The sequence below is a fragment of the Acinonyx jubatus genome, chromosome A1, assembly GCF_027475565.1.
Source record: "Acinonyx jubatus isolate Ajub_Pintada_27869175 chromosome A1, VMU_Ajub_asm_v1.0, whole genome shotgun sequence".
Lineage (NCBI taxonomy): Eukaryota > Metazoa > Chordata > Mammalia > Carnivora > Felidae > Acinonyx > Acinonyx jubatus.
In genome coordinates this window covers 185,279,326-185,304,726 of record NC_069380.1, presented here as the reverse complement: position 1 = coordinate 185,304,726, position 25,401 = coordinate 185,279,326, and the positions used below count along the sequence as shown (strand labels likewise).

Here is a 25,401-nt window from a genome sequence, read left to right as displayed (position 1 = left end):
CCCATCATGCTCAGCAATGGAAAAACGTAAGAAACTTGAAACCCTTCTCCCCTTTGTTAACTGGTCCTTTGACTCTATTTCCTCAAACTCTCAAATCTCTCCACTTCCTGCCCTGGTTCAGATGCGATTTCTCTGGACCACCACCAACACTGGAGACACAGGTCTCCAAGGCCAAGGCCATTTCCCAGTGATCCAGCACTCCCTCCTCATACCACTGTGCATGCTCGCAGGATACGTGTACACATCTGGGAGACCCACATCCCCAGAGCCAATGCTCCCGGCCCCTCTCCTGCCCCTCCCCCACTCACTAGACCGCCCTTTGCAAGTCACTGTGTGACCATCACTCACTGCCCTGTGCCCTGAGAGATGAACTTCCTCCACGCCTCTCTCTGCCTAGCAAGCTTCTGCTTATCCTTTGAACACAGCCCAAACAGCACCTCCTCTTTGAAGCTTTTCACGTGTCTCTAGGCAACGGGATGTCACCATCTGTACAGTGGTTCACAGTGTGAGATTTGGAGCCAGGATGCCTGCCTTCAAATCCTGGCTCTGCCATCTTCGTAGCTGCATGGCTTTAGGTAAGTCATTTAACTCTCTAAATTCTCCTGAGTCTCACCTGTAAAATGAGGATAATTACAGTACCTTCTGGGGGGGCTGCCTGAGGACTTTGATAATGCAAGGAAATGTGTATCAAGCAAGCGTCCATTAATGTACATTAACGTGGACTATCGTTACTGATATTGAGGCCCCCAGGGTGTGGTTGAGTCCACAGCCTCTCCTGGCAGAGCCTCCCATAGGTCTACAGGTTATACGTGGGGCTCAGTAAATGCTGACTGAAGGGGCTGTCTGCCAGTAAGGCCATGGAGATGGTCCAAGGAAATAAGCCAGTATTCTGCCATCCCCACTCATGGTCTAGAAAGGTTGCCTGTGGCCCTGGGCTTCCTCCTTTCTCACCAGAATGCTGAAATCCCTTCCTCCCAAAACAGGCTTCCAGGGAGGTTCCTGACAACTGGGAAGATATCCCTAGTGGTCTGACAACACTTCTCCCACAAACCACTTCATGGCCAATCTCAAAAGTAACCATACAAAATAAACCCTGAAGTATTAAGGGATAACGCCTGCAACTTGCTTCCAGAAAAAAAAAAAAAAAGTATCAAGATGGAAGAAGAGAATGATAAGGCAAATGTGTGAAATGTTCACAATTGTGAACCATGTTGGCAACTCTCCTGTACGTTTGATATTATTTCAAAACAGAAAATGAACACAAAAGGAGAGACTAACGAGATCTATCAATTCAGAACCAACAGCCTTGTCCCACTAACCCCCGCTTTCTCACATCCCTCGAGGGGAAGTTCGTGTTACCCCATCACTGACTTCAAGGCTGGCTGCAATTCTTTTGCCCGTCCTAAGTCACACTATGCACAGCAGATCGCACGGTCTCAAAGCCCCAGCTCTCCCACTTAATAGGGAAGTCCTGGCTGAGCATTTAAGCTCTCAGAGGCCATTTCTCTACCAGCAGGGTGGAGTTACTGGGAGCCATGCTACCTGCCCCAAAAGCCTGTTTCAACAGCGAAATCCAGGAAGGCAGTGTGTGGGCTGTAGGACACAGGCTCCAGATAAGGTGTCTCTGATGTGCAGCAGTCACTCTGCTCAGAGCTGAAGAGACACGGCCCTGGCCTGCCCTCGCGGGCCTGCTGTCTAGGGGGGAGGCTGGTTCTAAATCAGATAATCCCATTAATAAGTATAGAATTACAAATCATGCTGAGTGCTGAAGCAATAATGCACGGTGGTCTGAGAATGTAACAAGGGTCCCAGGTCCGACCTTGTCTGGAGGGGAGTAAAGAAAGGCTTCTCTGAGGAAGCGATGTTTGAGCTGACAGCTAGCTAGACAAAAAGTAGGTTACAGCACACTAAAATCCCACAAGAGTAGGGAAGTATATAAACCAAATTGTTAACAGAGAACTCAAGTTAAATGATACCATTAGGAAGGAACAGGCCAAATCAAGGTAGGGGACATTTATCAGAACAAATGACCTGGTTTCTCCAAAAATCAAGGTCATGGGGAAAAATGCTTTTAAGGGAGAGGGGTGCAGGGAAGGGAGTCTATCAGATAATTAAAACCTTAAAGAGTAATTTAAAAAAAAATTTTAAGTTTATTTATTTATTTTGAGAGACAGAGAGAGCAAGCAAGGGAGGGGCAGAGAGAGAGAGAGAGAGAGAGAGAGAGAGGGAGGGAGAATCCCAAGAAGACTCTGCACTGTCAGTACAGACCCTGATATAGGACTCAAACCCATGAACCACGAGATCATGACCTGAACCAAAACCAGGAGCTGGATGCTCAACCAACTGAGCCACCCAGGCACCCCTTAAAGAGTAATTTTTAAGAAATGTAATACATGGACCTTATCAGGATGATGATTTGAATAAACCAACTATAAAAGCCATTTTTGAGACAAGTGGGGAAGCTTAATATAGACTGGGCAATAGTAGATATTAATGAATCGTTAATTTTGTTAGGTGTGATAGTGGCATAGTTGTTACATTTAATTTTCAATATTTATTTTTGAGAGAGAGAGAGAGAGAGAGAGAGAGAGCGCTTGAGTCAGGGAGGGGCAAAGAGAGAAGGAGACACAGAATCCAAAGCAGGTTCCAGGCTCTGAGCTGTCAGCACTGAGACCGATGCGGGGCTTGAACCCACAACCCGTGAGATCATGACCTCAGCCAAAGTTGGACACTTAACCGACTGAGCCACCAAGGCATCCCCAAAGTTGTTACTTTAAAAAAAAAAAGCCTGTTAGCAGATATTTATATGTGAAATCACATGTTGTCTGGGGAACAGATGAAACAGGTACTAAGCTAAATGGAAAGTACATGGGGATTCATTTTACTATTCTCCCTACTTTTGTGTATCTTTAAAAATTTCTATCATAAAAGTTAAGAAAAAAACAGAGGTACACTCCAAAGAATTAGACATGCTCTGAGCTGTCTGGGATTTTTGCAATGGTCAGAAAAATCAACTGTCATCAAGCACAAAGCTGTCTTCCACAACGTCACATCTAATGACTCCACAAATTTTAGTGTGTTAGACCAACCACAGTGAAACCAATTCCCTTCTGATGGGCATTTAGGTTCTTTCCAACTTTTCCCTACAGCAATTGAATCTAGTTCCTGATGCTTCTCTTCTAATGACCATCCCTTCCCATTCTTGTTCCCTCAACCCACCCACCCAAGTCACTGGATGATCATTTCTGGAATAAGTAGCTTGTGGTACCAATGTGGATCTCTCTATCATAAAGGATGTCCAGGCTCTGGCACTACCTGCTCCAGTGACCTCTAAGGGAGCCAATGCCTCTGGACAATTCAAATTTGGCCTCAGAAAGAGTCAGTTCCCAAGTAAGTGCCACTTGGAGGTAGGAGGCAGCACACACTGAGGGGGCTAAGAGGGAGCACTAGGAGTTTTCTGGCCAGGGTGGAAGGCACTTCAACAGCCCTTACCCAGGCCAAGATGGGTCCCAGGCTGGTTCCCTGCTGCAGATGGGGCCCCTCAGGTCTGGGAAGGTATCGGAGTTCCCTCCTTATTCCCCTCCAGTGCTTTTCCCACTCTGGGTTCCCATTCCTTTCAAACACAGCCAGGAGACACCATTTTGACCTGACCAAATGGCATTGATTTTTTTCAAAACAGTAATACCTAGGTTTAGCAAAGCTGCTGGGAAGCAGGCACTCTCCCACACCGCTGGTGGAAGTGCAAACAGGTGCAACCTTTCAGGAATTAACCGGTGATATGCAAAGTTCTCAAAATTATACCCTGTGACCAACAATTTCATTTTAGGAATTTATTCCCATGACCATACTCACAGACAGACTTGGATCAGTACCGCAGTGCTATTTATTTATTTATTTATAAAAAAATTTTTTTAAACATTTATTTATTTTTGAGAGAGAGAGACAGACACACAGAGCATGAGCAGGGGAGTGGCAGAGAGAGAGGAAGACACAGAATCCAAAGCAGGCTCCAGGCTCCGAGCTATCAGCACAGAGCCCGACGTGGGGCTCGAACTCACAAACCATGAGATCATGACCTGAGCCAAAGTCGGATACTTAACCAACTGAGCCACCCAGGCACCCCCCACAGCGCTATTGAAAATCAAATGGTACATGAGAGGGGCTCCTGGGAAGCTCAGTCAGTTGAGCGTCTGACTTCTGCTCAGGTCATGATGTCACAGTTTGTGAGTTCAAGCCCCGTGTCCAGCTCTGTGCTGACAGCTCAGAGCCTGGAGTCTGCTTCAGATGCTGTGTCTCCCTCTATCTCTCTGCCCCTCCCCCGCTCGCACTTTCTCTCTCTCAAAAATAAATAAATATGAAAAAAATTTTTAAAAATCAAATGGTATACGAGAAATGCCTCAAAGGACAAGGGAGAAATGGATGAAAGAGCTGTGTTGTATAAATAAACAAATGGAATATTACTTAGCAAGAAAAAGGAATAAACTCCTAATAGCTATAACATGGATGCATCTCAAACATATTACACTACGGAGAAAAAGGCAGACAGAAAAGAGTACATATGTGTAACTCTATGTATATCAAACTCTAGGAAAGACAAATACAATCCAGAGAGACAAACAGTAGATGGCTTGCCTAGGGCTGGGAGCAGGATGGAGTGAGTGACTGAGAAGGGGCACAGAGGAGCTTTCTAGGTCAATGGCAATGTTGTACATCTTTTCTTCTTAAGATTCTGTTTTTAAGTTTATTGGGGCAATTGGGTGGCTTGGTCGGTTAAGTGACTCTTGATTTCGGCTCAGGTCATGATCTCATGGTTCGTGGGTTCAAGCCCCACATCAGGCTCTGCGTTGCTGGTATGGAGCCTGCTTAGGATTCTCTCTCCTCTCTCTCTGGCCCTCCCCTACTTGTGCATGTGCTCGCTTGCTCTCTCTCCCTCTCAAAATAAGTAAATAAACGTAAAAAAAAAAAATTTTTTTTTTTACGTTTATTTGTTTATTTAAGCATTCTCTCTGTATCCAATGGCGGGGGGGGGGGGGGGGGCTCGAACTGATGACCCAGAGATCAAGAGCCATGTGCTCCACCAACTGAGCCAGCTAGGTGCTCTGGCAATGTTCTGTATCTTGAACATGGTGGTAGTTACATGAATGCACACATTTATCAAAACTCACTATACACTGTAAACTGTATGCACACTTAAGATCTGTACATTGTACCATAGATATAGCTATCTGGGTGGCTCAGTCAGTTGAGTGTCCAGCTTCGGGTCAGGTCATGGTCTTACGGTCTGTGAGTTCGAGCCTCGCATGGGGCTCTGTGCTGACAGCTCAGAGCCTGGAGCCTGCTCCCGATTCTGTGTCTCCTCTCTCTGCCCCTTCCCAGCTTGCACGCTCTCTCAAAACTAAATAAACATTAAAAAATTTTAAAAAAATATCTGTACATTGTACTCTAGATTATAACTCAGTTTTAGAAAATGAATAAGCATTCCACCTAAATATCCAACAAGAAGATGAGCCAATCAAATCCTGGTGTATCCACACAAGAAAATGTGATGCATGATACTGTAGAAAAGTAGTTAATGATGTAGAAAGCTATTTGGTATATACAGTGAAGGAAAAAATTAAGTTATAGAACCATAATATATATTTAGATAGAAAATGACCAAAAAGAAATAGTCCGTCCATTCATTCAATAAAAACGTATTGAGTATCTACTATATACCTTCATAATTACCAAAAAGAAAAAAATCCCTTCTGGTCACAGAGCTTCTGTTCATTGGTTTCACAGAAAATATTTAAATTATTAAAATATACACATTAAAAAATCAAATGGTACAGCACAATATAAAGTACACTATTTGTGTTCAAACACACACACACCATATTTGTGTTTGTTTACACATGGAACAACTTTGGAAGGATTCACAAGAAGCTGGAATTGGTGGCACCTTTGAGAGAAAAACTCACAGAATGGGACAGGGTGGAAGAAAGCCTATTTACTACCTACCCTTTCATATAGTTGGATTTTTTTTTTTACCATGTTCTCATATTACCTATTCTAAATAAGCACAATTGCCTGTTTCTAATTTTTTTTTTTTTTTGCTGGTGTCCAATAGCCAGGATTTCGGTGAAGAATGATACAGAAATGCATGAAATGAACAGAGTGTTTTGAGGCAAGGTATTTTCCATTTTTACTAAAAAAAAAAAAAAAGCAAAAACAAAATAAAACTGTATCATGATAACATGCACACAAAGGAACAGAAGAACCTAAACCAAAATATCAACAGAAATGACTTCCAAATGGTGAGACTAACTTTCTTTGCTTGTATTTATTTTTGCAGTTTCCTAAGCAAACAAGCAAAACAAAAATGAAAACAAAAAATCAAAAACAACCCACCCCAGTCTGTGTGTGTGTTTAATAACTTTTAAAAAAACAAAAAGAGAGAAAACAGCAGACCCAGTGTCACCTCTTTCTGCCAGGTGCTCAGATACTCCAGACAATCGTTGGCTGTACTCCCTTTACCCAAGGGGCAGTGTGGTTTAGAAAGACAAAGAAGTCAAGGGCAAGGGCACAGGGCCAGCTCAAGGCCTTAAATGTCCTCTCCTTACTTAGCATATGCTTCCCCAGCCAACCAGGGTGCCTGCCAACCCCCTTCTCCACCTCAAAATCAAGGCCCCAAAGCCCCATACCCATGTATTTTCTCCTGGGACATCTGGGAGGCAGGTGGGGCAGGGATCACACTATCCTGAGGTGCAGATGAAAGGAAGCCTGCAAGATAACTTGCATCTTCCACAGATAAGGTGCACAGAGACCAAGTCTCAGGTGAGCACTGTGGGCACACTGAGCACTTCTGTTGTCTAAGACCAGAGGGGCTCATGAGAAAACACCCAGTTCTGATTCACCTTTGTCCCCAAGCTTCCTATAGAACACAAGTAGGGATACTGGAATCTGGGTGTCTTAAAGCTGGATGCCACCATGAATGACGTCTCATCCAGCCCCCCAACCTCATTTCTCACTCCATCTTCTGTCTTCTGCATACAACCCCAGGGGTAGCCCAGATCACCCTTACAAGTGGGACTGTAGGAAACCCCTCCTTATACTAAAAGCCTCACCCTTCCCTCCAGAAAGGGGCCCTGAGGGCCAGCTGCTTAGGGTCTCCCTTGAAGACCACAACCATAAGGCAGCCTTGTCAGTAGGCCATTTGGGGTCTGAGAGGCTTGAATGACACATTTCTGGAACTGAGCTGGGCAGACACGTTCTGTCACCAGTGTCTAGAACATTTTCTTATTGATAGATCTGGTTTTATCTCATGATTTGGGAAGAACTGTCCCTTGAGTGTGCAGAAACCCAAAAGGAGGGCAAGAGAATAGAAAAGCCAATTATGGGGTGACCTAGTCAAATTGTGGAGCATGGGCTTGGGTCAACACTTTTTATGAAGAGTCAAATGTTCAACCGTGCAGTGGAGAAATTTGAGGAATTTAGGGAGAAGAGCGAGAAGGAAAAATATTGATGTTGGAAGTGCAAAATAAAAGGATGTGAAAGCTTTAGAAGCCATTAGAAAACAATGTGGCTTTAATCCAGGGGTGGCAGACTGAGCTGGGGTGAGATTCTGTTGTGTCCAGCTGTCAGAGGTCAGGCAAGAGAAGACGGCCCGGAGGGGTCCCTACTCTGCCCTGGCAGGTCAGAACACCATCATGTCCACCCCAGGGAGAGGCAACAGCAAAGGCCAAATCACTTCAAGGTGAGAAGCACCATACACAAGTGAGGTGCCAGAGCCAAAAGAGGAAGGCCCTGGCCTGGCAATCAGTCCTTCCAATGCCCAAAGCAAGGCCAGAGCCCATGGCTGCTGGCTTCTCAGGGTGGCTTAAAGAAAATCCAACTTACAGAGTCATTGTAACACCGACTAAAGCCAGAGCCTACAATGCCACGGATGGAAGAGCCTTGACTCCCCTGCCTTGTATTTCCAATCTTTGTTAAAATGGACGTTTTTGCAAATGAATCTACGGTCAAGCTCTGATACAATGATCTATTCGCTCTCAACAGAGTTACTCATACCCTCTGAGTCTTGTAGTTTCCCATCTGTAAAACAGGGTCAATCCCAGCACTAGGGCAGATATGAGAAGTGAGATAATACATGGAGGACATGCTTGGCACACTGCCAGCATCAGGAAGTGCTCAATAAATAGTACCCGCTAACATTATCATCGCTAAATGTCACTTTTGTTGGCGGTGTTTAGGAAGATCTTTGTATAAATTCAATCACAATTCAGTAAAAATGTCCTTGATCAGTCTACTGGTTCAAGAAATGTGGTCTCACACAGCTCAAGTTCTCTAAGTGTGGAAGGAAGCAAGCTTCAGGAAGCAGCTGATTGCTCTGCAGATCTGGAGCAGGGCAAGGAGACCCCCAAGGTGCCACATGACCCCAATCCTAGGAGGAGGTGAACAGGATGAAGGAGGGAACCTCTAGCATGCAGGCTCCCAGGAGCCCTGGAAGATAAAGCTACCAGGTCAAAACAAGTAGGGCTTGTCCACATGGTTTTGAGAGCGTGGGATCTTAAATTTTAAAGCTTAAAATTTTATTTTAAAGCTAATTTTAAACTTAAGGTGGATTCACCTTTTGGTGGGGAGAGGGGAAGGAGGCTCTCAGCTTTAATCTGAATATTCATGAGGTCATATACCTCGTCACCAGAAAACATCACCAACAGTCTCACCGTCCCCACTGGTGACAGTGATCATCTGTGATCATGTTCTCCTTCCCTCATGTTCAATGAAGAAGTTCAAGGGCACAGGTGTTACAAGTAAGAAACCTGATTCCCCTGTACTGGCTGGCAGCCCTTCGCCCCAACAGAAAGTAGCTGGAGAAAGGGGTTCCAGGTTTGCTCTAGAAGAAGCAATAGGGCAGGAAAGATGATGAAGGGAGCAATTTAAGTCTGAGCATGGGATAAAGGTGGCCTGAGAGGGAGACACTTCTCTAGAGCGATCTGGAAGGAAGGAGGGTTCCATGGCTGCTTAGATTTTGCCGAGGGCACCTAGCTTCTGGGTCCCAGGTACGTGACTTTTGGCAAACTGAGGCTTCTCCCAGCCTCAACCCCATCACCATCCAATGGCCCAAAGGGATAATGATCCTTCTCTTAATCAGGACTACCTGTCACACTTGTGAAGCGTTCACAAGGTGGTCACAAACCCCAAGCCTTACTCTGCATATACTCTATGTGAAAGGGACTATCAGTTTCACATTCAGCTTCCACTCAGCAATCGGTAAGTGTGAGGGCACAATTCCTGTCATGTGCCTACCACAGTTCTTAGGTCCTCTCATAACTCCTAACATTCCTATCAAATTCACCCCCCAGGTTACAGAAAAGGAAACTAAAGAAGATTCATTCTTTTCACCACTCCACTCAGATCAGGGAGGCTCCATTCTAGACACGGACACCTGGCACTGGACAAGACAGGCACAGGACTATTCTTGCAGAGCGTACATTCTAGTGTAGGGGAAAAGGTAATAAACAGGCAATAATTCCAGATGCTGGTAAATACTATAAAGGAAACAAAACAGGATGCTTTGATAGACACAGAGGAATAGTATTGGAGAAAGGCAGACTTCAAATAGAGGGAACAGCCAGTGCAAAGGCCCTGAGACACAAAATAAGCTTGACTTACTAAAGGAAGAGAAAGGAGGCCAATGTGGGAAGGCCAATGTAGGAGACAAGAGATGAGAGCAGGTGGGGCCCAACTATGTCAGATATTACAGGTACAGGTAAGAACTGGGAATTTTACTGAAAGCAATGGGATGACAGTGGAGGTCTTTAAGCAGGGAACTGACACGATCTAAGTTCTGGTGGTGGTGGGAAGAATGGACGATGGAAGCCAGGTTCAAAGAAGTTTAGAGAGGTCATACAAGCAGCTCGGGGTTTCACCGCCATAACTAGTGTGCATCTGACACCACCGTTCATTTCCACAGTGTCACACTTTACACACTATAGTGTAATGCTATTCTGGAATGGCACATCTGACAAAGTGGGGCTTCCACTAGCTCGGTGATCCAGCCTTGCTTCCTGCATCAGTCAACTGAGCATAACCACGCCCGGGTCGATGACAGTTCAACAGCACACACACAAACACACTTTGTGTTTATCTGGGAACATTTGACAAACAACAGTGTCTACTGTGTGCCAGACACGCACAAAATTGTTCTACAGTGTTAGAAATGTAGTACTAGAATAGATGTTGACTAAAAAATTACTCTGGGAAAAATGAAAGGCCAGCCCTCATTCCTTAAGAAAGGTGAGGCCGGTATGGCTGCTGGGTTCCCCTTAGCCCTCACTTTTCTCTGCAAACTCTCCATAAAACCAAATTGTCTCAAGAAGCATCTGGGGCGCCTGGGTGGCTCAGTCGATTAAGCGTCCAACTCTTGGTTTTGGCTCAGGTCATGATCTTGAGGTTTGTAAGTTTGAGCACCGCTTCAGGCTGTCATCTGCTGTCAGTACAGAGCCCGCTTTGGATCCTCTGTCCCTCTCTCTCTCTGCCCCTCCCCTGCTCACATACAAGCTCTCTCAAAAAAATAAACATTAAAAAAAAAAAGCATCTGCTTCTTTGAACAGAGAGTGGACATAAAGGAGGAAAATAGTTAATATGGGGGGGCGTTTACATTATAAACCAAAGGAACCTGGGATTGCCCTGGTAAGACCAGCTTCAAGGTCACAGAGGACCCTAGGCATCAACCCCTGAGTTTTCCATTTCTATCCTGTAAAGCCTCGACAAAGCTCTTCTCCCTCTGAGGCAGGCAGCCCAACAGGAAACTAAGAGCGATATGGCTTGGGTGAGGCACAATTAATGGGGGACCGCCTGCCCCTGCTCCTCTGAGTGGCTGGAGGGGTGTTCAGAACACTCATATAAAAGACTGGGGATTCTCAGGTGACTGAGCTGGTTGAGTTTATACTGCTTTCAGAAATCCTCCCTGCTAGAAAGGGACAAATTATACCAGTCATTGCTCCCAAGCTATGAGGAGAACTGATAACCACTCAAGCCTATGGTCAACAAGGAAACCCAATTTCCATGGCAGTTCTTCCTAGGTCATTTAGCCACTACCTCCAGGAAAGCACCAGGACTATACTGCCTGGCCTACCAATCCACTATCTCTGCCTTCTAACACTTTAAGACCTAGATTTCTTCTCCAGATGCTCAGAATGTGTGGCACCTTGGCCATTCTGCTCCAGGGAGAAGACCAAAAAAGCTACAGCCTGGGTAACCAACACAAGACAGAGATAGACTAACAGGTACAGGCAAAACAAAAAAATTTTAATTTGGCTGGAAGACAGCCACTCCCTAATGAGGGGGCAAAAAACAACAACCCTGAATATCTGGTGACTTTGTAAGGAGAACTCCACAGACACTGGGTGCAAATGCACTACCTGTCTGTGTAGGGACCCAGGTACCCCACTAGGAAGACCTCTCCTTCCCTATATTGGGTTGAATTGTATCCACCCCTTTCTCACCAAATTCATGTCCACCTAGGAAATAGGGTCTTTTCAGATGTAATCAGTTAAGTTAAAATACTGTATTAAAGTAGACCTTATTCCAATGACTGGTGTCCTTATAAGGAGAAAAAACAAACATAGAACGCTGTGTGACAACCAACTCAGAGTTTGGAACGATGCATCTACAAGCCAAGAAGGGCCAAGGATCAGAATGACTCTGCCAACACTTTGACTTTGGACTTGTAGCCTCCAGAATTGTGAGAGAACACATTCCTATTGTTTTAAGTCCTCTCCTCAAGGCAACCCTAGAAAACCAATATACTCCTCTATTTCACACCTGTTTCCCAAACCACCCTTCTCAGTCTCAGCCCAAACACAGAAGGCAAGACACACAGGCCCTTGCCTCAGTGGCCATCAGCACTTCCTTTGAGGTGACGGGAGGGCAGGGATCCCATTTCAGCTGCCCCCAGAGGCAAACTGGCAGGGGAGTGTTTGTTTTCTCCTCACAGCCTCCCAGTTTTGTCGCCTCTCATTTAGACTGGTTTTTCTTAAAGTTTACTCAGTTCCATCCTAGAGATTTGTGGGGTTTTTTTTTGTTTTTGTTTTTGTTTTTGAGGGCGACATAACTTCTATATACCTTACACTTTCGCTTACCTAACATTTCTTTCTACCCAGTCACAACTTTTACTATCTTAAAAGGAACTGTTAGGTCATTACAATCAATGGGAAATCAGCATCATTTGTCCTATGCAGAACTTGCTAGATTTTCATTTTTTAAATTTCACATTAAAATGAATACACAATAATTGTTTCTTTTAAAGGTACCATTTAAAATAATCTCTTGTGGCAATACTATGGGAAATATAGCTTTAAGGACTACAGTCGCGATCTCTGAGTTCCTAACCAGTAAACCAGTTAAAGCTCTCCAATCTCCAGTTTCTCCCCCACAATTTTCCGGGAGAAGGCTAAGGGCAGGAAGAAAGCAAGGCCATCAGGAGTTCCAGTACCTACAAGGGACGACCGGAGGACATCGAATCGAGACCCAAAGGCACTTTAAATACCCAGCCAACCGCGGCAGGGAGGAACTGACCTTCTCGCGCAGGGTGCAGTGGACGTCTGAGGCGACGCGCCCTTCCCACCACGGCTCATCCATCATCGGGTATGCAGCACAGAGATCCGACGCTACCGGGCTCTCAGGGCGCACCCTGCATGGACATGGGCAACTTGAGCAGCCGCAGCACGCCTCCCCGGCTCTGACCCGCGGCATCCCTATTCTCGCTAGTCCCCGGCCAGGGCCCGAATGGGCGCCCCTTCCTACCCCGCTGAGAGGAGCCGGTGGTCGCCTCCGGTCCCAGCCAAGGGTGCGGTGCCCCCAGCCCTCTGCTCGAGGGAGCCGGGGCCACCTGGAACTCTGCAACAACTTGCAGAATTTTTATCTTCCTTTTTGCAAAAGTTGCGCAGAAAGTTGCAGACTCCGCTAGCTCACCCAAGGCTGGAGCTCCGGCAGCGGCCACCGGCTCGCCGTCCCCAACTCCTCCCCCGCCGCCCAGCCTTTGTCCTGCTCCCACATCCTGCCCTCGAGCCGGGGCGAAAACTCACGCATCCCTCTTCGGGCGTGGGGGGCTGCGGGTGCCAGGCCCCGCTCAGGGCCAAGCCGGCGGTGCCCTCGGGTGTCTGCACGCGGCTGGGCGCGCGCGCGCGCGCGCGCGGGGCGCCCCACGCTCTCGACGTTCGCCTTCGCAGCCCCGCTCGCCCTCGTCGCCGCCGCGCCCCTGCTTGCGCTCGGGTCCCGCCGCGGCTCGCAGCCTCCCGGCCGCCGGGGGCCTCCCTCCCTCGCTGGGGGAATTGGGGGCCGGGCCACGCGCATGCGCCGGCGGCCCGCACCCCGTGGGGCGGGGGGCTGGGAATTGGAGTCTTTCTTTCGCCGGCGCTGGCTCCGCTTCCTGCCCGCCCGCCTCCCCCGCTTGGGTGGAAAGCTTCCTCTCACCTTCGCGGAGGCTCTGGGTGGCCTCCTGGGCTCCTCGCCGGCTTCCGCGGGGAGCTCAGGGACCGCAGCGCCACCTGCGCGCACCACGCGTGAAGAGCGCTGGCAGGATGCCCCCAGAAAGTTCTGTCTCCCGCGTGCGCTGCTGTGGCCAATTTTACGTCGGTTCCACCTGTTTTTTCTTTCTTAATTCTTCTTCTTCTTTTTTTTTTAAACTCGTCTCGAGATGGGGAGGTAGATTTCTAAACGGACAGTTCCCACTAACGCTCCAGAAAAGCCGCTCTTGGTTACCCACGAGTCCTGAATTCAAAAGGAGGCTCAGTGAATCAACTGGTATTTATTGTGTTCCTGCAGAGTGTAGATCTGCGTCTTGGAGTGGTGGAAAACCAACGGTACCGTGGATGGAAAGCATTGTCTTTTTAATTCAGCTGATTGTTTTCGGAAAGGCACTCCCTTTAATCAGCTGATCTATTGGCACCACAGTGGGCTGTCCTCTTGGCTGATGGTTTTTTTTGTGATACTTTTTGAGATTCGCACACTTGTTTCAAACCCACCTACAAACTGGATAATTTTTGCCAAGTTCCTCACATGTTCTAAGACGGGGAACCCTCTTGTGTAAAATGGGAATAAAAATTGCACGAGCCTGTTGAAGATACTGTATTATTAAAGAAGATAATTCGTGTGAAGTGATAATTGCCATGTCAGGTATAAAAAGAACACTCAATAAATAGCCACCACTAAAGCGCCTTTAGTTTCTGACTGGTTTCCTGAAAGCACATACCCACCTGGAAAAAAATTTTAAAGTCAGCTTTGACAAGCTTCAACTGGAGCTTAAAGAGCAATTTTAATGTAAAATATATATAGTGTATAATACGTATATTATACAGTATATATACTCTTGTAAAAGTGTGAAATACCTAGGAATAAAGTTACTGAGAAATAAAGGCTTTTAATGAAGACATTATAAAAGTTGAAACATAATAAGAAAGTCTTGAAGAAATAGAAGGTGAAAATACCAACTTTATCCAAATTTAGTCCTTTAATAAAATTCTAATGATTGTGGGTAGATGAGGCTGGAAAAGATAACATGTAACACTTTCTGTAACATTCAAATGGAAGAATATCCATGAGAAAATCTAAGAATTTTAAATTTTAAAAATGGAGGAGATAGACCTATATTACCAAATCTTAAAACATATTGCTAACCTGGGGTGCCTGGCTGGCTCAGTCAGAAGACCATGCAACTCTTGATCTTGGGTTCATGAGTTCGGGCCCCACATCGAGTGTAAAGATTAATTTAAAAAAAAAACCAATAAAACATAAATTTAAAAAAACATATTGCTAAGGTATAATTATAATAGTGTGGTGTCAATACAAGAGTGGATGGATAACCATCAGTGGAATAACTGAAGTCTAGAAACGTATACAACATACTTAATATCCAATCTTAGGATAAATGTGGCATTTCACTCTTGTGTGGAAAAGGATAAATTCTTCATTAAATTAGGCTGAGGAAATTAGTTAATTTGGGGGTAAAAGTAAAACTAGAGATTTATTTCAATCATCATTCAAATAAATATAAGAACCTGTCAAATGACAAAACTAAAATAGTGATGCCTGGGTGACTCAGTCAGTTGAGCGTCTGACTTCAGCTCAGGTCATGATCTCACCGTTCCTGAGTCTGAGCCCCCACACTGGACTTGACCACTTCAGATCCTCTGTCTGCCCCACCCTCTCTGCCCTTCCCCCACTCATGCATGCATGTTCTCTCAAAAATGAATAAACATTTATAATAAATGAATAAACATATATAATATATATACATGTACTATATATTATATATATACATGTATATTATATACATACATACCTGCCAAATGACAAACCAAAACAATTTAGTAACAAGTCTGATGTCCTTTATTCAAGGGAACACAGTCCATGGATTGGGAGAGTGCAGTGTCTCACCAGCAGTGGAGACCTCTTCCAGAGGGATTTTGGGCAAGAACAAGTTTTATAGAATGTTACAAGAGGTAATGCAGAAGCAAGGCATGACTCATTAAGAGGTTAGAGATTTCCTTATAAGGCTAGCAGGTCCTATTTCCTAAGGTAAGGTAAACTAGCTAAAGCTAACTTGGAGATGTGTGATTGGTGTATATTAGGTTTCCTTGCCAGGTGTTTCCAGAAAAGTGCAGAATGACTTAGGTTTAGATTTGTGATGTGCCACAGACTATTAGGGTGGCCTCTGTTTTAGGGGTCCCTATCTATAAATTAGCTTTATCAAGCCCAAAGAACTACAAACAACAACAAAATACAAGACAATTAAGAGAAAATATAGGTGCATTATTTCAGAAGAGAAAGCCCAAATATAAAGCACAGGAAGAAAGCCAAGGATGAGTGTATATATTCGAGTAAATATGCAAGAGTTAGTTAGATATATCAGATGTCACAAAAAAGGCAAATGACAGATTGGAGAAAATGTTTTTAACAAATGTGACAAAAGGTAGATCTTACTATCTGAACCTCTCATAAATGATTACCACATGAAACACATCAAAATTCAGAATTTCATGTATGCCATGAAAGAAGGAATTCAAAAGGATTAGTATCATTTTTAAAACGTTCATACTGGGGCGCTTCGGTGGCTCAGTTGGTTAAGCATCCCACTTCGGCTCAGGTCAAGATCTCGCAGTTTATAGGTTCAAGCCCTGTGTTGGGCTCTGTGCTGACAGCTCAGAGCCTGGAGCCTGCTTCAGATTCTGTGTCTCCTCTCTCTGCCCCTCCCCCACTTGTGCTCTATCTCTCTCTCTCTCTCAAAATAAATAAATAAATGTGAAAGAAAAATTTTTAATGTTCATACTCACTACAAACACATTAAAAAATTTTTTAGAAACTTTGTGATACATCTTTGTTGAGGATTTTTAAAAACACAGCAGGAAAAAATTAAAAAATAAAATAAAATAAAATAGGGGCACCTGGGTGGCTCAGTTGGTTGAGCGTCCAACTTCGTCTCAGGTCATAATCTCACAGTTTGTGGGTTCGAGCCCCATGTCGGGCTCTGTGCTGACAGCTCAGAGCCTGGAGCCTGCTTCAGATTTTGTGTCTTCCTCCCTTGGCACCTCCCCCACTTGTGCTCTGTCTCTGTCTCTCAAAAATAAATAAACATGAAAAAAATTAAAAAAAAAAATAGAGCAGGCGAGGGGTGCCTGGGTAGCTTAGTAGGTAAAGCATCTGACTCTTGATTTGGGTTCAGGTCATGATCTCATGGTTTGTGGAATTGAGCTCCAAGTCAGGCTCTGTGCTGACCGTGTAGAACCTGCTTGGGATTCTCTCCCTCTCCCTCTCTCTCTCTGTTCCTCCCCTACTCGTGCTCTTTCTCAAAATAAATAAAAATTTAAAAAATCTATACATAACATGCGAGTGCTTGCTTTGGCAGCACATATACTAAAATAGGAACAATGCAGAGAAGATTAGCATGGCACTGTGTAAAGATGACACATAAAAATATAACGTGCAAGGTTGACAAATATATGTTTGGGACAAATATGTGTTTGGTGTTGTTGGGAATATAATCCTATCTTACTAAAAGATGGTCTTACTAAAATTTTTTAATATATCATTTGACCTAATTATTCCACTTCTGAAATTTCATTTTATTTTATTTTTTAATTAAAAAATTTTTTTAACATTTATTTATTTTTGAGAGACAGAGAGAGACAGAGCATGAGTGGGGGAGGGACAGAGAGAGAGGGAGACACAGAATCTGAAGCAGGTTCCAGGCTCTGAGCTGTCAGCAGAGGCCAATGTGGGGCCTAAACCCACGAACTGTGAGATCAAGACCTGAGCCAAAGTCGATGCTTAACCAACTAAGCCACCCAGGCTCCCCTTTAATTATTTTTAAACTTATTTATTTATTTTGAGAGAGAGACAGAGTGTGAGCGGGGAGGGGAAGAGAGAGAGGGAGACGGAGAACCCCAAGCAGGCTCTGAGCTGTCAGCCCAGAGCCTAAAGTGGGGTTCGAACTCATGAACTGTGAGATAATGACCGAGAGTCAGATGCTCAACTGACTGAGCCACTCAGGCACCCTTCTGGAAATTTATTTAAAAAAAAAAAAAAAGCAGATGAGTATAAAGATTTCTTTACAGGGGGTTTTATCACAATGCTTTTTTACTGTAGTGAACTATTAGAACAGGTACTGGTTAAATAATAAATCATGATTAGAACAGGACTGGTTAAACACACATGCAAAAGAAACTGAAGAATATTTATAAAAGTATTAACTATGCAATCAGTGGTAGGATTATGGAAATTTTTATTTTACTTTTTATTCTAAGATATCTGTATTTCTAAGTTTTCTACAAGAAACATGCATTACTCTTATAATCAGAAAAAAAGTAAATGTTATTAAAATAAAATCACATGATAAAATTACTAGAGTGGCCTTCCATTGAATAACAACTCACAGGGGTGCCTGGGTGACTCAGTCAGTTAAGCATCCGACTTCAGCTCAGATCATGACCTTGCTTGCAGTTCGTGAGTTTGAGCCCTGCATCAGGCTCTGTGCTGACAGCTCAGAGCCCGGAGCCTGCTTCAGATTCTCTGCCTCCATCTCTCTCTGTTCCTCCTCCGCTCTCACTCTGTCAGTCTCTCTGTCTCAAAAATAAATAAGGTTTAAAAAAAAAAAATGACTCTCAGTATTGTTTTGCTTTTTGTTGTTGTTGCTGTTCTTTATTTTTTTAAGTTTACTTGTTTATTTATTTTGAGGGGGGAGGAGCAGAGAGAAGGAGGGAGAGAGAATTCCAAGCAAAGTCCACACTGTTAGACACCCCAATGTGGGGCTGGATCTCAAGAAAAGTGAGATCATGACCTGAGCCAAAAGCAAGAATTGAACACTTAACCGACAGAGCCACCCAGGTGTCCCTGTTCTTTATTTTTCATAGCAGTATTATAATATTTCTATGCAGGGTACATGAAGGGCTTTTATTATTCACTAATTTGGAGTCTCTCTTTTCCTAAAAACTTCAGCTCTCAGTTGTTAGCAGTTCTTTTTTTTTAATTAATTAATTTATTTATTTGAGAGAGAGAGAGAGAGCATACATGCATGCATGTGCAGGAGGGCAGAGAGAGAGAGGGAGAGAGAGGATCTCCAGCAAATTCCACATTGTCAGTGCAGAGCCTGACGAAGGGCTCAAACTGTGAGATCGTGACCTGAGCCAAAATCAAGAGTCAGACACTTAACTGACTGAACCACCCAGGCACCCCTCAGTTACCAGGAGTTCTGACAAGTGAGAGAGAGAGGGAGGCAGAAAGTTGGCTTTTCTCCAGGAGTGATTTTCAAAAGATTCTAAAAACCATTCATAGTCTGCAGTCCTTTGTGTATCATTTCAAAGACTCTTGTTTTCCTAGTATCTCTGAAGAATAAAAATACATTGCACTGATGGTTTTGGTGGTGCATCGCTGTCCACAGGTAGAAATGATGTCAGTGCCCTTAGCCTCTTCTGGGGCCAGCAGGGGAACCGTGCAACTGAGTTCCCTTTCCCACCCCCTATACCCCACCCATGCCAAGAAGTATTCATTTGTTCACTCCTTCATTCATTCATTCAAAACCAAACCTTTATCAAGTGCTTACTATGAACCACTGAACCCCCTCCTACCCCCAATTTCTGAAGCTCACAGGCTGGAAACCAAAGATTTAGGGCAAGAGCATCCTATCTACTGATAACTGGCCCATATATAAAATGAGGGCAAAAAAACTTCTCTGACCTTTCCAATCTTCCTCAGAGGACAAATCGATCTAATATCATCACATGCTCAGTTTAACCTCCCTTTCTCTCTCTCTTTTTGTTTTCATATGATACAAGGTGTCATTTTACAAATATATACTATGGTGAAATGTATGTGTTCTCCCCCTTGTCCCAGGCCTCATTCTCCTCCCCAAGTATAACCCGTGCCTTATGTTTCCTTCTAGAAGTGATCTGTACATTTAATAACATAGACATTTATGCCTTTTTCCTCTCACATGGGTGGTAGCATATGGTATACATCCCTCTGCACCTTGTTATTTCCTTTTGGTTTCATGGCCGTGGCCGTGGAGCTGCACAGTTATCCCATGTCCCAGGGAATGGATGCACCGTGAGATATGTAGCTGGTCTTCTTCTGCTGGACATTTAGGTTGTTTCCAACCTTTGCTGCCATAACTACCCTGCCCTGCAGTGGCAGAGGAGTCAGTGATATAAATTTTTCAAGCACTCTGTTTTTCATGAGGTATATACTTTGAGTGGTGTTTCCATTGGGTTTTAATGGTTTGCATTGCTTCATTTAGGACCCAAATCATGAAGGCTGGCTCTGTTTATGGGAACAGAAGGAAGCCATCTGGGCCATCATGAGACATAAGCTTTGTTTACCACTTTGGTCTTTAACCAGAAACCAAGCCAACGCCTTCAAACTGTTTCTAGCTGGGTGCTCTACATAGTCAGAAGGACGTTGGCCAAATCCTTCATGATCCTTAACTAGAAATTCTTGAGATACAACTCTACAGATTAGGTCTGAGAAGCAGGCAGGAAGAATAAAAAGGCAGCATTTTGCAAACAGAACTCAAAACCTAGGACATTTGTAAAGCTGGCCCATATCACTGTTTTTAATTAAAAAAAGAAAGGTAGGAGATCAAAAAGTAAAAAATAGATCTCCCTCTCAATGGAGGTCCGTTCATGGGTGTGTGATCTATGCAGTTGCACAGGCCTGTGATCAGAATGGCCTTGTGCTTGGTTTAATGCTCTACCATCACCACTTGAAATGCTTAAGAATTTTATCTTTGAAGATGTGTTTGTAAATGAAGTCTGAGGGGACAGCGGAACATGCGCATGAGCCAACAAGACTGCTGTTCCTTGCCACCCTTAGCATCTGATGTTATCCATGTCTCAGGTGCACAGAATTCCAGTGGACCTAAGAGGCATGGGAGTTCCTGGAGACAACCCTGAGGGGCCATGCTTTTCTCTTGAACTAGAACTTTGTTTGAACACAGAAAGAAGGTATATCCATTTCCTAGGGCTGCTGTAACAAAGTGCACAAACTGGGTGGCTTAAAACAACAGAAATTTATTCTCTCTAGTTCTAGAGACAAGAAGTGTGAAATCAAGGTGTCTGCATGGCCAAGCTCCCTCTGAGACAGTGGGTAGAATCCTTTCTTCTTCCTTGCCTCTTTCTAGCTTCTGGAGGTGGCCATCGATCCGTGGTGTCCCTTGCCCTGTAGCTGCATAACTGCACTCTCAGCCTCCACCTTCACAGTTTTCTTGAAAGGACACTGGTCAGTGATACAGGATTGAGGGCCCACCCGACTCCAGTATGGTCTCATCTTAACTACATCTGGAATGACCCTATTTCCAAATAAGGTCACATTCTGTCATATTGGGTGTTGGAGGGTCACGATACAACCTATAACAGAAGGCAATGGCATTTTAAGAAACATGAATGACTAAGGATCCCTCTCAAATCCTTACTGGTGTTGCTTCCTTATATTAGGCAACCACATTTCTTGACACCAAAGAAAAGGAAGGGATGGGGCAACCCATTGTCCTTTTCCTTTCTGCCCTTCCTTACTCATCAACAAGCCAAAGGTAGAGTATTGATAAGATGTGCACGTATCAAGAAGTTCATTGCAGCATTATTCACAACAGCCAAGACACGGAAACAACCTGACTGTTTGTGGATGGATGAATGGATAAAGAAATTGTAACAATATGGGGGCGCCTGGGTGGCTCAGCTGGTTAAGCATCTGACTCTTGATATCAGCTCAGGTTTTGATCTCAGCGTCGTGAGTTCAAGTCCTGCATTACGCTCCATGCTGGGCGCAGAGCTTACTTAAAAAAGAAAAGAAAAGAAGAGAGGCACCTGGGTGGCTCAGTTGGTTAAGTGTCTGACTATTGATTTTGGCTGAGGTCATGATCTCATGGTTAGTGAGTTCAAGTCCTGCATCGGGCTCTGTCCTGATAGGGCAGAGCCTGAATGAGATTCTGTCTTCCCTGGATCTCTGTCCCTCCCCCACTTGCTCTCTATCTCTCTCTCTCTCAAAATAAATAAAAATAAACTTTAAAAAATGTTTGAAAAGAAAGAAATCATAGTGTGTGAATACATACACATGCTGGAATATTATTGAGGCTTAAAAAAGGAGATCCTGCTGTATGCAACAACATGGATAAACTTGGAGGGCATTATGCAAAGTAAAATAAGCCAGTTACAGAAGGACAAATAAAGACATGGTATCATTTATGTGTGGAATCTAAAAAAATCCAATTCAGAGAAGCAGAGAGTAGAACAGGGTCAGGGAGGTGGGGAAAATGGGAAGATGTTGGTCAAAGGGTACAAAGTTGCAGTTAGGTGGGATGGATAAATTCTAGAGATCTAAAGTACTGCTCTGTGATTATAGTCAGTAGTACTATAGTGTGTACTAAAACTTTGGGAAGAGTATAGATCTCAGGTGCTCTCACCACTAAAAAAACAAAAAGGGTAACTCTGCGAGGAGATGAATATGTTAAGTAGTTTGCTGTCCTCGTATCACGGTGTATGTAAACATTAAAACATCATGTTGTGCACCTGAAATATATACAATTTTTATTAAAAAATGAAAACAAAACAACAACAACAAAAAAACAAAGAACAGAAACAAACAAAAACAAGTGAAATAAAGGGCTGCCTCAGTGGCTCAGTTGGTTGAGCGCCCAACTCTTGGTTTCGGCTCAGGTTCGTGGGTTCTCACAGTTCGTGGGTTCGAGCCCCACATCTGGCTCTGTGCTGGCAGTGCAGAGCCTGCTTGGGATTCTCCCTCTCTCTCTCTGCCCCTCCACTGCTTGCACTATCTCTGTCTCTCTCAAAATAAATAATTAAAAAAAAAAACCTTAAAAAAAAAGAAAAAGAAGTGAAGTAAGAGCAGTTAACTACCTGTGGCATTACTACTGTTAGTGTATGAACTAAATACATATCCACATAGGAGCCATGAAACATGAATTGTATAATTTCAGGGATCCTACATATGAGTTAATACTCTTATTATTCCATTGAAAAGTGACACTGCAGGGCACTTGGGTAGCTCAGTCAGTTAGTTAAGCGTCCCACTTTTGATCTTGACTCGGGTCGTGATCTCAGGGTTTGTGAGATCAAGTCCTGAGTTGGGGTCTGTGCTGACAGCACGGACACTGCTTGGGATTCTCTCTCCCTCTCTGTCTCTCCCTCCCCTGCTTGCACGTGTGCTCTCTCTCTCAAAATAAATAAACTTAAAAAAAAATGTTTAAGGGGAGCCTGGGTGGCTCAGTCAGTTAAGCATCCGACTTGGCTCAGGTCGTGATCTCATGATTTGTGAGTTCAAACCCCACATCTGGTGAGCTCTAGCCCCACTTCAGGCTCCACACTGCAGAGCCTGGTTGGGGTTCTTTCTCTCTCCCTCTCTCTCACTCTTTCTCTCTGCCCCTCATGGAATTCTCTATCCCTCCCTATCTCTCTGCCCCTTGCTCACTTGTGCCCTCTTTCTCTCAAAAAAAAAAAAAAAAATGTGTTTTAAAAAAAGAAAAGTGACATCGCACAATATAAAGATGAACAGTAAAACTCATGTTAATATTTAAAATATTTATTTATTTAGAAAATTAAATAGCAACTAAGAAAACCCATGACAAGTTGAGAGACGGACAAAGAAAAGAAAAGCCTTTATATTTTACTGCTTTTAACAGCACATTTCTCTGCTTTTTGAACAGGGGACCCCCCATTTTCATTTTGCATGGGGCCCTGCAAATTGTATAGTTGACCCAGTTCCCACCTTGTCCCCTCTGAAGTCGAACTCAGAGGAAACCTACTGCTATGGTCTGAATGTGTCTCCCTCAAATTCGTATGTTGAAACCCTAATACCCAACAATGATGGCATTAGGAGGTGAGGGGTTTTGGGGGGTGATTAGGTCATGTTGGTGGAGCCCACATGAGTGGGATTTGTGCTTTATGAGAGAGACCCAAGGGAGATCCCTAGCCCCTTCCACGGTGTGAAGACACAGCGAGAAGGAGCTGGCCATGACCCAGGAAGAGGGCCCCCAACAGAACGTGACCACGCTGATGCCATCTTTACCTTTGGGTTCCCAGCCTTCAGAACTTGTGAGAAATGTATTCCTGTTGCTTATCAGTGGCTCAGTCTGTGGTATTTTGTTATAGCACCCCAAATGGACTAAGACACCCATTCATGTTTCCTCCCCGAGATATTCTGTGCCATATCACTCTTAATCTGAACTCATCCCTCTCCCTCCACGGGCAACACGTGAGGGAAAGTTTTCCCTCTTTCTCCCCAACATTACTATTTACCCTCACACAGTGTGGGCTTCTTGAGGACAGCAAGCACAGTGCCTGATTTCAAGGAGGTGCTCAATACAGGTTTGCTGATTTAATTTATAAATGAGGGGCGTATGGATAGCGGCACGAACAGGGCCTGAAGGAATCACCTGACTCAGGCTTCATTTGGTAAGGAGTTACTGTCCCCATTTTTCATACGAGACCAAGAGAGCTGTGTGACCATGGACATGTATGTATGCTCTTTGAGCCTTATTGTTCCTATTAGTAAAAAGGAGGAACTATTCTTTCCCTAAAACTGCTGTGACGTGGGGCGCCTGGTGGCTCAGTTGGTTAAGAGTTCGACTCTTGGTTTTGGCTCAGGTCATGTTCTCACGGTTCGAGATCCAGCCCCGTGTTGTGCTTTGCGCTCACAGCTTGGAGCCTGCTTGGGATTCATTCTCTCTCCCTCTCGCTCTCTGCCCCTCCCCCACTGTCTCTCTCTCAAAATAAATAATATAAACTTAAAAAAAAAGATGTTGTGACTGAAAAGAAGAAACATTCGGGGAAGTACAAACTACTCGCTAATGTTTCCCCTTCAGAATAACAACCAACAGGCTAGAAACTTCCTAGGGTGTTGCTCTTTAGAGCCTGAAGCAAGCACTGTGTAAACTCACTGTGGGGACTTGGCGAGCAGCCTTCTTTCCGTGGGCCTCAGTTTCTTCTATCAAAGGAGGAGATGGAATGAAATCGTGGGGGGCGCACAGACCCAGGGACATAATGAGATCCAGAAGACAACATTTAAGTGAGACAAGCTTGCTGAGGTGAAGAAAAGCCTCACAGCTCTCCTGGTCTACACCCCACCCCCAGCCCCAGCCCCAGCCCCAGCCCCACTTTGAAAGAGATAGGGATAGGGAAGTATTTCTCTCTTTGAGGGTCAAAGGCCCAGGTGCCAGGGAGGTACAGGGGAGCAGGACAGAGTGGTAGGACAGCCGTGAAGCAACAGCCTGTGGCACATCCAGAACAAGAAGCCCTTTCAACACCCTCTGATGGTCCCAGCTTCAGAATTTGGGCCTATTATTGCTAGACTGTTAGATTTTTCAAAAGAAGGAAGAAATTGAGATATTGCTTAATTTTAAAACACTGGCTTAAAAAAAATTGCCGCGTGGCCACACCCAGCATCAGCCCTAGTGTGTGGCCTCTGGGATAGGTGTGTGGTAAGGAGCCTCCCAGACTGACTAGGAGTCTGTGGGGAACAATGGAGCAAGACCCTAAGAACAAGCCAGTCTCCAGGAGGAAATAAAAGCAGCCATTGACTTCAAAGCCCTGAGCCTGCCAGACCCCCCTCCTCCGATAGACAATGAACAGGAAGGAAACTGAGACCGGGACAGTAAAAAGCAGCCAGACAAGCTTGTTGGGGCCTGCAGGTGGGGCCTTCAAGATGGGAAGGTCCTGACTGCCAGCAGTGGGATGCCAGCAGGTCACCTTCTGTGAGGTGCTCCTGAAGCTTCCAGGTGTGCAGAGACCTGAGCTGAAGGGCCAAGAATTAGGGTAGCAGCCGCCGTCTGGGGGCCCTGAGGCTAGGGGGTGGGAGAGGGGGCTGGGCCATCTTCTATTTAAAAATGTTTTTGATCACACAAGTATCACTCTCCTC

General features: G+C 44.6%; 1 protein-coding gene and 1 non-coding gene across 4 annotated transcripts in view; one reads left to right on the top strand and one right to left on the bottom strand.

Annotated features, from left to right (window-relative positions):
• CCNJL (cyclin J like) overlaps window positions 1-25,401 on the bottom strand; it is an 84,384-nt gene that overhangs the window by 43,523 nt on the left and 15,460 nt on the right. Inside the window, exons 2-4 of one of the 3 annotated variants that reach the window (XM_053226880.1) lie at window positions 17,916-18,101; window positions 13,459-13,755; window positions 12,562-12,676 (exon numbers count right to left, since the gene is read on the bottom strand). In XM_053226880.1, the coding sequence (XP_053082855.1) occupies window positions 12,562-12,627 (66 nt within the window). In that variant the 5' untranslated portion in view covers window positions 12,628-12,676; window positions 13,459-13,755; window positions 17,916-18,101. Of the gene's footprint in view, window positions 1-12,561; window positions 12,677-13,070; window positions 13,433-13,458; window positions 13,756-17,915; window positions 18,102-25,401 lie in introns of those variants that run through there. The other 2 variants (XM_015063872.3, XM_027033567.2) reach the window with 2 other exon arrangements.
• On the top strand, window positions 16,873-16,984 carry LOC113594831 (U6 spliceosomal RNA). The gene has a single exon (XR_003415278.1). It is a non-coding gene; the product is annotated as a U6 spliceosomal RNA (small nuclear RNA).